Raw genomic sequence first — 11,275 nt, 5'->3', positions numbered from 1 at the left:
CAATTTTTCCTCCGATTAATCATTCCAATTTATCACTGATTCTTGGATTGATCCTAAGTCGGTACCTTGATTCGTTGATCATTTCTTTCGATACTGATTTTTATACATTGAATATGAGCAAAAATCTTATAAAAAAAAGGTTATGGTTTTTTATACGTGCCACTAAAATATCTTGCCATAACAATGAGTAGCCAGAAGAAATAAAGATTAATTTTCCCTTAAAAAGTTAAGGTCATAATATTTCATAGAATATAAAATAATTTTGATATATGAATAAAATAAAAAAGAATGCTTCAAAGAAAAACATGACAAAAACAGTGCAACAGTGTTCGAGAGGAGAAATGAAAACGTGGAATGACGAATGTTAACAAAACCTAACATTCTAAATTCTGAACTAAAATAGAGTAAAAAGCTAGTTCTACTTATTTTGCCAAACCATCCATGGACAGTAGAATGACCGTTGGACCCTATATAAGCTCAAATCAAGCTTACCAATATAAGCTCAAATGAAGCTTACCCAAACATGCACCAGGTAATCCCCGCTTTTAGGTTGCCATTAACCAGATAAATATGGGACTACAAAACTGCATATGATGGCAATCTTACACAACAAAAAGTTCAAAAAGACAACAATCGTAAAATGTGGCCTCTTTATAAATATACTTCAATATTACTATTATTATCATTAAAAAGTTAAATGTTCACAATCACATGGATCCTACGATTTTTTCACATAAGTTTATATACTTTGTACGGTGTTGCAGCAAGATATTTTCATGATTTGGTTAAATATCAATTATCAACTGGATTGCGTTCAAATGATTCAAGTTGATAACTAATTGCAAATTTGGCCCGACTTGGTCACCGTTTTAAAATTAAGTTAAACTTACAATTAGTGACCAACTTAATTCATTTGGAGGCAAAGAATTATGTGTTTGATATTTAACCCTTAATAATTGCAATTGCATTTAAGGTTAGCAGTAAACACTTGACTCGGCAACATTTGACTCGGCTCATCTGCTTGAAAGAGTGAATACATCTGTCTCTAAAGTTTTGGTAAAACCACTTATATTGCTTTGGTCATTATCCAAAATATCCCAATCTCTAACTTTTGATGGGCCAGATGGTACCACGGACTCTCCTTTAAATATCCAAGATGGTTGAGGTACCAGGCCAAGCCCATTGTTCTGTTAGAGAAACAAAGTTGGTCACAAACTACATGGTAAAGATAAATAGACACTTGGACAATACCAACCTACCAAAGATGAATGTGATGGTGACTGAACATAGCTTGTCAACTTTATATCAGGACGCCATGGCGGCATTTGATACTGAGAGTCCTTTAGCTTTGTCTGTCAAAAAATAACCCACTTCTCAGGCCAAGTAGTCAATTAAAAAATCAGTATATGTACCTGACAAAAAAACTACTCAAATATGCTTCAAATTATTGCACTAACATCTTAAAGTAAAAACTACTACATATCGAAGGACTTTTTACTTATGCACATCATACCTCTGTAATAATTAGTTGCTCCTGCAAATGTTTAAAAATGATCTGCAAAGAAGCAATCTAAAAGGAAGAGCTTATAGAGAAGTACTAATAACTACTCCAATTACGCCACATTTTGGCAGCCAAGTCCCGGAGGTCTTATCCCCAGGGAAGGTGTACCTAAAAGCAGCACATCATCTTACCTCAATTTGGTCACATTAACAAGAAAAGTGAAATTTCTTCTCATTTAGCAAAAAGAATAAAAAAAATCTTCTTAGTCTTGCACTACTGCAGTTTAAACAAGAAGAGTTAATAAAACACCTTGCCTTTAGATTACCAACAATAGACTGAGCATCATCATCTGGCGCCTTTGAGATACATTCAGAAATAACGGTAGATAAAGAGGATACGAATGTTGATCTTTCTTCCTCTGCTTCCTGTTATTTTTTGAAAAATTAAAACAAAAGGTTAATATAAATACCAATGACCAAGAACTAACACATACATATATTCTTGTCATTTTACTCCTACTCCTACGTCTTTCATGCAGGAAGTAAAATTTAGACTGGAAAGGACACCATTATTTTCACAAAGTAAGATTTACCATTTTAAGCAACACTATATTCTATCCATTATTATCCTCCATCCTCTGCTTCTTTAAGTGCATAGTAGAAGTTGCATATATGCAGCCTCCGTTTACATACTGCCAATTAATCTCTCTTTCTATTACAAGCTTGATGATGCAACAAAGAATATAAAGAACAAAAACCTAATACTTTAGTATATATATACATTAGAGGTGCTCTCGAGTTTGATTAAATATAGTAGCACGCGCAACTTCATATAAGATGACCAGCTAATTCATTTGTTTGGTGAATGAAAACTCGCGCACCTCATTTACTCTCAAAGATATTGCTGCATGAAGTACCCTTGTGATTCTTATAAGTATCTAAAATCTCATTAATTACAGTCTGACATTTTTAATTATCTCTAAATTGTAATAAAAAAACTAATTAGAAACACTTGATATGTCTTCAAAATAATTTTTTTGTATGAGTATGCTAAATTAAACTGCAATAGCCATGTATCAAAGACACCTGCAGAGCATATGCAAGACGTATGTTTTCCTCAACTATGTCTTGTCTATAAGAGAGAGCTTTGGACGCAGCATCAACAGAAACCACAAGGATATAATTTTACAGTCAATATCCAATAATAGACAAGAAAAGTTCAGACACGCAAAAAGTAAGAGACGTAAACAAAGTAAACTGTTTCAGAGAGTAGAGCTTGCGTAAGCAATGGTATACGTGTTCATTGGCATTCACATATAGAGTAGTGTGTTTTCATGAGTGTGTGTGGGAGGTGGGGAGAGGGGAGGAAACACTAAAGAATATACGAGTTTATTACCATACGCATGTAAGCAATACGTTTCTCCAAAGAAAAATTATCATCTTGTAATTGCACTTCCTAAACCACAGAAATTAACAACAAAGATGATAAGATAAAGCAAATTAAATATTTTACATAGATAGCAACTACCAACCTTCACTGAATATTCAGCAAGATGTTTCCTTAACTGAGAAATCTCGACTTCGTTTTCCCGAATCTTAACAACTAAATCCTACACAAACATTTGAAATCAGTGTGAGGTAGAAAATACATGTGAGGATTTATCATTCAGTCCACTAGACACAAAAGAAATTTAAAGAACCTTCTTCAGTGAGCTGCAACGATCACCTATATCAGCCATTGTTATCAGTTTACGAGGATCATACTCTCCTTCCATTTGATACCTATTAATCGGTGTAGCTACATATCACTAATCTCTTTCACCTTCATTTTAAAATTTTCTCACATCACTTTGCCCGAATTAAATGTCAAATAAATAAAACCTGCTAGGGGAAAATGATCTTGTAAATGGTGTAGAACGCTGAGAAATGCCACCATTTTGCGGTACTGTCTGGCCAGAAGGAAATGTACTTCGTGCCTCACTGATCTTGCTGCTCCCAAAGTTCCTTTCTCCATAACCTTGCACCATGGGATTGGTGACGTTGTAAAATTCTCCTTCCCTTGGACCTAATGTACCAGATAGATTGTGTGCAAAAGAGTTATTTCTGCTATTATATCTATTCATTGGATGTGCGAAATGATGATTTGATTGATTACTTCCTCGTGATCCATAGGCACGACCATCCCAATTATCAACTGAATGCGGGTTTTGAGCTTTTCAGTCATCAACTCGCTGTCAACATGTCAAATGTAAGTTTTTTTGAGACGTAAAAGTATATCCATTTAAGCGTAAACTGTACAAATTAAGTAGCATTGCACAATAGGATGATAAACATACACAATACAGAAATTAATAAATTTAGGAATTCATACGAGCTCCACACTGCTCATAAAACACTTGAATAATTTTCATCAACAAACTAACAACAGAAGCCAGAGCTATAGATCCATACTATACCGATCTGTATAATCTTTAAATCTTTCAAAGAGTGATCAAAACTAGTTAGTCAGTTATCCAATAACATTTATGCTGAAGCTAGAACAAATCACGATGCTCTCATACATTACAAGTTATGATGCACTTTTAAAAAAAGAAAGATATTACACATTAGCTTTATCCGGGAGTTCTTGTACGAGACAGACTTTGACCTCAACCATCTTCCAGTACATACCTCTTTCAAGTCTCAAGCATTGCCAGAACACATGATAAAGTGCTATTAATTTCATTGTGCTGATACTTAATCTTCCTTTAAATATCTATTACAGACAAATATCCTGTCATTATCCAGAAGAATCAGAACACTGTCTTTACCTTTTCAGAAACCAAAAAAATCCTTTAATATTTTGAATACCTTTACTCACCTCCAATCATGCACAATAAACTAGATTTTTGACTAGCAACACAATCTTACTATATACAATAAACCATAACAACTTTGAGCAAAGTGGATTTTTCAACAGAAGATATACGGTCATATGTCATTCTACTGGCAAAAGGCAAGTATTTCTGCTATACGTACAATAAATCAAAGAAAAATGGAGAAGGTATTAGAATAAACAGAAGGGGATCAGAATGACATTAGCAGTCTTCTAAGGAAATATCATAGTATCACTTACATATTTCTCAATTTCATAATTCTTTCTTTGAAGTTCAGATCTCAAGAGATTGTTCTCTTCAACCAGTGAACGGAATGAAAATATAGCACAATCAAACCAGACCAGTAGATAATTAAAAGAAGGGCACATTGGTCTCCAATGCTAATACATTTTTCATTTTCCTTTTCCCCGTAATAGGTGCGATGACAGGAAACAGATTTGAAGGTAAGATCAGAGCAAAGTAATAAAAGAATCATGATTAGATGACAATGATAATTCCAGAAAATTTTGCTGTATTGTCTCCTGGGCTTGGACACTGGTCTGGTCGTCCATGAACTACTGTTTATCCCAAATTTTAGGGGTTCAGGTTGAGGTGAATGGGGGCAAGGATATGTCACATAAGGCAAGGAAACAAAAGGTTATGGCAAATATATGACAAGGTCACAAGGGTAGCAATGTGAGATGCTCTCTTACATCTTGTTTTGGCTACAAGATAACAAAGATGCTCAAGTAAATGTCAGATCACCAAAATAGTTCTTTCTTATGGAAATAACATTGCAATGACTCTGATTATAATCGAATTCCACAAAAAGGAAGACAAAACAATATTCCCGTTATAGAATCTACAATTTCATCTGAAAGCAAGTGTATCATAATTCTTGGTGCATGTTCATTGGTATTGTCGTTTGCACCATCTATAGCCAACCCCTCGAGATTATAAACCAAACCATTTATTCTGTTTTCCATATTCACTCTTTCTTATGCATAACATTCTTCATATAAACATGTACCAGAGAGATTGCTGCTGCCATTGGTCATGCTCTATAACTCTGCCAAGTTGATTCCGCTTACACAACTGGTAATTTAACCCATACACTTCGATAAGTTAAAAGTGTTTGATCAGTGTGAATAATTAACAAAAAGACAAATCAATGTAGAAATTCCTCAGTTGATTCTCTGTTGCATTCTGCAACTACAAATCAATATTTTGGATCCTTATTTTTTTGCTAATTAATTACAAACGCAGAGTCAAATTTTTGACCTCCCGCCCAAAAGTTTTTGGAATTCATAAATATCGACACTAGGTCCACTAAATATATAACACAAAAAGTAATTTACAACTTTGAAAAGTAGATGATTTAATGACAAATTAATGAGTAACATTATGCATGGATTACCTTGGATGATTTTTACGTGGTGTATTTTGATCAGAATCAGCGGTTCAGGCCTTGAAAGTATTATCAGTATTCCCTTAATAGTTTCTTTTTGGAATTTTTTTATTTTCGATATTTCGAACTCACAGGACTCATTTTGTCTCAAACATTTCTGTAGCTAATTAAATCAATATTTAAAAATACACCAATTAAAACGGAAAAAAAATATTTGCCCCCGCTAATATTTGAGAAAGCGGGTCCAACTCAAAATTTCTCTCCTTTATTTATTTATTAATTTAATGATGAGCTAATCACATGAGAATTTGATATAAATTTATATGACAAATTTAAATACGTTTCACACTCTTTTTTTTTTGAACAAAATTACACTCTATTTTAGTGAAAAAATATGTAAATATATATGTATTTTATTTTTTCAAAATAAAATTTAATATCAATGAAGAATTTCAATATATTTAATATTTAGTGATTATTATAGGGAGAAATCGCACGACTACAACAATTATATGGGGTGGACCATTTTTCAGAAAAATGATACATACCCCAATATTCATCCCATGTGTCGAGTAAGGTATGCTACAACAATAGTATGGGACTATGGGGTGTTCCATTTTTCAGAAAATAATACATACCCCTAAATTCATCCCATGTGTCAAGTGACGGAAAAGTGTCAGTTCTCATTTTCCATCTATAAATATCTACACTCATATTTGGTCTCCTCCACCTGCCAAAAAAACATCTTCTAAATCCGTCAATTTAAAATTTAAATGGCAGAACTGAAACAAAATGCAGACTGTGTTTATAGATAAGCAAATTCATTATAATAAAACGATAAATAGCACTGCTACCAGACTTTTACAAAAGACAGACAAGGAAACCTACCATTGGGAGTAATATGTAATACGTTAAAAGGCTGGAAAAAGGAGATGATAAATCCTACAACCTAGAACAGTACCGTACTGCCAGACTACAACTACTGGGACTTGATAAATCGTAACTCTAGTGGCTGCGTTCATCAGAGTCATCCGAACCTTAATCATAATCTGCAATCCATTGTTCTCAGGACCTTTCTTCGTACTGGTCTTCTCATGGGCTTCCCATATGTCTGACATTTCATTCACCTCCATGAGTTTAATCTTCTTTAATGAGTGCACTGACACCACTTTTCCATCAAACCCCAAATCTTTTCCCTTGGCCATTTCCTCACCAACCCGCATGGAGTATCCTAACCATTTAATTGCAGATGAAAGTATGTCACCCTTTCCACCAGAAGCATCCTCCTGAATCAGCTTTCCTTTACCTTTATCATCCCTATTAATAGCTTCACCACCCCTGTTCATTCCACTTTTGCCTGAGGGATTAAAGTTTACTTCTCTGAAAACAATTCCAGAAACAGCATTTTTACCTGGTGCCTTAGGGTTGCGAGCAGAGGAAGCTAGTCTGGGAAAGGAACAGATTTTCCCAGAATCTCCATATTCCCGCCAGTTGAATGAGCATAGTTTACCGGGCTTCCCACCAGCATGGTTTTTATCTGCATAAAACTTGTGCAGAGTTGCCCTCAACTTTACACACCCTGCCAAGCTGCAACTTATTCTAAGCCTCACTGCAATTCCAATTGGAAAATGCAAGTTTTGGCTATGTTGTGTTTGCAAAGTACTTCTCAGGAGTCAGGAATTTTATATTTACGTTAAATGTGTAACCTTTGAGCTAAAGTCTCTAGAGTAACGTATCCAATGCCATCCAAGTCAGTCACCCATTAACCTTAGTCCAAAGCCCATCTTTGTTCCTGGGTCATGCCTGCAACACTGCAGCTACAGATCACCTACCAAATGTTGGTTTGCACCAAATGTTGATTTTGGATACACCAGAGTTGTGCAAATGCTCCGACCACCTACCAAAGCAGATTTCACAAGGAACACCATCCTGTCTTAGACTACTCTCTTCCCCTAAAATATCTTCGATTTGTCCAGTTCTGTGGTGTCTGAGAGAAAAATATAAATCCCAGTCACTGGATTTAATATTGTGAAAATTGCAGATTTTTTGCTCACGTGAAATGTGTTTCATCAGTTGAGACGTTCAGGTTGATGTACTATCTCCTCTCTGTTTTTCTTAACTTTTTTATAGCAATTACTTATAAAGTGTTTGATTAAGCCACATAAAATGAACCATATCCACATCCCCTCCGCTAAATTTTCTCCCTCAAGGATGTACCTGGTCATAACAGATGAAAATTGAGCTGATCATAGATGACATCCTTACTGATCAAGGGCACTGTGGGTAAAGGATAGGGTAACCTCATAGTAGAAAAAAATAAATCTAAATCCATGAATTTGCCCCCAAGAACATTCCAGCATAATCATGCAGAAAGAACAACATTGATAACTCATAGCAGCTACTTATCATTGTTTACCATGAACTTGGCATCCACAAATGGATCATCAACTGCTACGACATCAATGTTATCTGTAAAAGTTGTTACTCTTAAGTCTTAACACCAACCTCCCAATTATTCCAAGACCTGCAACATGTGACCATGTGAGTATCTTAAATATAGTGGTATATCTTGGTATTTATCTTACTCTGAATGGTAGGTTGCAGTTCAGTGGCCGTATCTTGTATTGGTTGGATAATTCCAGAACTAGATATTCTGTAACAAGTACAAGGGATAGTAGAAAAGAAAACAGCATATATCACAGTAGACACTTATAATAATGAATAGGAGGGATAACTAATCCCCAGGAACGAAAGCACTTAATATGCTTGATTGAGACTTTAACGAACTGCCACAGAAGCTAACCGAATACACCGAAGACACCAGAATAAACATATTACAATTTTCTTACTCATAAACTAAAACTCGTTATATAATACACCTATACTCAGGTAAACATATTTTTCTTCTTTCCCTTTTCTTTTCTTTGTCAATCCAATACAAAAAATATATAGATTGATATTAAATAGATCGGCAAATAATTGATTTTTATTAATTGTGAAAATACCTAAAATTCATACAGGAACATTCTATTGAATAATTGAATATCATAACAGTAAACCAAGGTATCAATTGGAGGCTTTAATCAAATCAAAATAAGAGATTATCAAGCTTATGAAAGCCCGGATTGGAATTATACCAAGTAACTATGTCAAATATTTCTTACGCAAAGCAAGAAGAGCAGGATCCTGATCTTTTGATTCAAGTAAGACCAGTAACAAGGACATGGTAGATGCATCTTCTGAGAACCCATGAGAACGCATCTCATCTATGATTGCACTTGCTTCACAGTACTTCTTGTTGTGAAAACTGCCACGGATAAGTGTGTTGTAGGTAGCATCATTAGGAAAGCAAATACTATCTTTCATTTTCACAAATAGTTCATTCGCTTCATCGGGTAACCCTTCATGACAAAATGCTCTGATCATGACTGTATATGTCTTGACATTGGGTTGTAAACCTTTTGAATGTAGGCTTTCAAACAGACTTCTTGCCTTCTCTAGATGTCCATCTTTGCTCAAGCCGTCAATCAGAATAGTGTAAATATATATATGTGGAAGTATACCAGCGCATTCCATTGTGTGAAAGAACGAGAGTGCTTCACCAACAAGATGGTTCTCGCAAAGACCATGCAGCACGATACTACATGTTACAATATTCAGCTTATGACCTTTGGTTAGCAGCTCCTGGAAAAACTTCCGTGCTTCAACAACTCTACCTACCTGAAAATATCCTTGCAAAATAGTATTGAAAGATTCAATTGTTGGTGCCAAACCTTCAAGGGGCATTTGTTTAAAGAGACTAATTGCTCTGTCTACTTCCATCTTTTTACAATAACCATTTATCTAAATATTGTAGGTACGAGAATCGGGCAATATACCCCTTCCCCTCATGGTTTTGAGCACCTCTAATGCTTCATCAATTTCTCCACGCAAGCAATATCCATCCATCAGCGAACTATACGTGACTACATCAGGATATTGGCCTCTTTGAATCATCAATTCCATCACAGATTCCGCATCTTTAACCTTTCCTTCTTTGCAACATGCATCTATCAATATATTATAAGTATGCGAATTTGGAGAGATATTCCTAGCATTCATCTCTCCTAGCAATCGAATTGCATCTTCCCATCAACCAAAGTTACAGAGACCTTGAATTAATGAACTATAGGTTACAACATTCGGTGAAATGCCTTTGTGGTTCATTTGAGAAAGAAGACTGAGTGCATGGTCAACATGTCGGTCTTTGCATAAAGCGTCAATAAGGGTGGAATAAGTCACTGTGTTGGGAATACAACCTTTCTTCCCCATATTTCTAAACAACTTGACAGCCTTTAAAGATAATGCTATAGGTTAGCACATCGGGCTGAACCTCATTGAATATAAGAACCTTCCTAAACAAATGTTCAGCCTCAACAGGCCTGTCTTGAGATAGAAGGCCCTTGATAAGAGTGTTGTAGGTCACAACATTTGGGACAAAACCACGCTTAATGATTCCGCCCAACAATGAAAAGGCATAATCAAGTCTATTCAGGTGACAGCAACAGTTGATTGCAGTAGTATAGGTAAATATATTAACGGGAACGCATAAAATGCACATATCTCTAAACATAGAGACACCTACAGAGTACTCTTTCATTCGAACAAGGCCAGCTAAGAGCTGACTGAAATTCAAAGCAGGAAGCAGAAGTTTCATTTCGAGCATTTTATCGAACAAAAAGAGAGCATCATCGAGCTTATCGAAACCAACCTTTGATTTCTCGTAAAGTAATTGTAGTAATTGAGCATCAGGGTTTGATAAAGAAGGAATAAAGGGTTTTTTGGGATGAAGAAAGGGTGTAATATAAATACCTGATGATGATGATGATGATCTGAAGCAACTCCAGTTAAATCTCATCTTATGTCTTTTCTAATCGATTTACAAGATATGGAGAGTTCGAAATCTGCAAGATATTCTCAGTTATTGAGAGTCCAAACTCCTTACTCCCCAAAATTAAAGCCGTTTACTCCGTTCTATTTTAATTTCATGTTTCATGTAATTAATGTGCAACTCAAACTCGATATGTTAGATATGGGTCAATCATGTGTCAGGGACCTTAACCAACACATTATCTCCTGGCCGTTGGATCATTATCTCCCGGTTGTTGGATTCACGGTCAGGATTTAAAAAAAGATTGGCCGGTCCGGGCTTTTTTTCCGCGGAATGCTACCATTTCCGCGCTTTTTTTCCGCGGATAATATAAGCGGAACGTGCAGAAACTTATAACCACCCGACTTTCTTCTCCATCAGTTATATACACAAACACTGAAGGTTCGATTTCCTCCTTCTCTGGCGATTTTCTGGCGATTTCAACCGAAACAACAACCAACCAACAACTGTTTTCTACCCAAAGGTTCGATTCTCTCGATTGTTCGTTGTATTAGTATGTTCTTAGGGTTAGGCTTTTAAAATTGAATTGATTGAATTGATATTTAGTGTAGTATGATTTAGTTGATTCGATTTAGTATACTC

General features: G+C 35.4%; 1 protein-coding gene and 1 pseudogene across 1 annotated transcript; both read right to left on the bottom strand.

Moving 5' to 3' along the window:
• Positions 1-694: 694 nt before the first annotated feature.
• Positions 695-8,314, bottom strand: LOC141667618 (uncharacterized). The gene is made up of 8 exons (XM_074474176.1): positions 8,180-8,314; positions 3,382-3,731; positions 3,201-3,282; positions 3,033-3,110; positions 1,816-1,926; positions 1,514-1,555; positions 1,260-1,352; positions 695-1,187 (listed from the first exon to the last, which is right to left on the bottom strand). Exons 2-8 carry the CDS (start codon positions 3,621-3,623, stop codon positions 1,014-1,016), a joined length of 822 nt encoding a protein of 273 aa, XP_074330277.1. The 5' UTR covers positions 3,624-3,731; positions 8,180-8,314; the 3' UTR covers positions 695-1,013.
• On the bottom strand, positions 6,568-10,812 carry LOC141667611 (uncharacterized; annotated as a pseudogene).
• Positions 10,813-11,275: the final 463 nt, after the last annotated feature.

Source organism: Apium graveolens, chromosome 1 (assembly GCF_009905375.1).
Source record: "Apium graveolens cultivar Ventura chromosome 1, ASM990537v1, whole genome shotgun sequence".
Classification (NCBI taxonomy): Eukaryota; Viridiplantae; Streptophyta; class Magnoliopsida; order Apiales; family Apiaceae; genus Apium; species Apium graveolens.
Note: the sequence above shows the minus strand (reverse complement) of the source record. Positions and strands in the feature narration are given on the sequence as shown.

Bases quoted from the DNA above. Each gene is read 5' to 3' on its own strand.
- LOC141667618 (XM_074474176.1), bottom strand. From the start codon at position 3,623: ATGAATAGATATAATAGCAGAAATAACTCTTTTGCACACAATCTATCT. The intron at 1,927-3,032 runs GTTGGTAGTTGC...AAAAAATAACAG, and splicing joins TTGCTGAATATTCAGTGAAG to GAAGCAGAGGAAGAAAGATC. The intron at 1,188-1,259 runs GTAGGTTGGTAT...TTTCTCTAACAG, and splicing joins CACCATCACATTCATCTTTG to AACAATGGGCTTGGCCTGGT.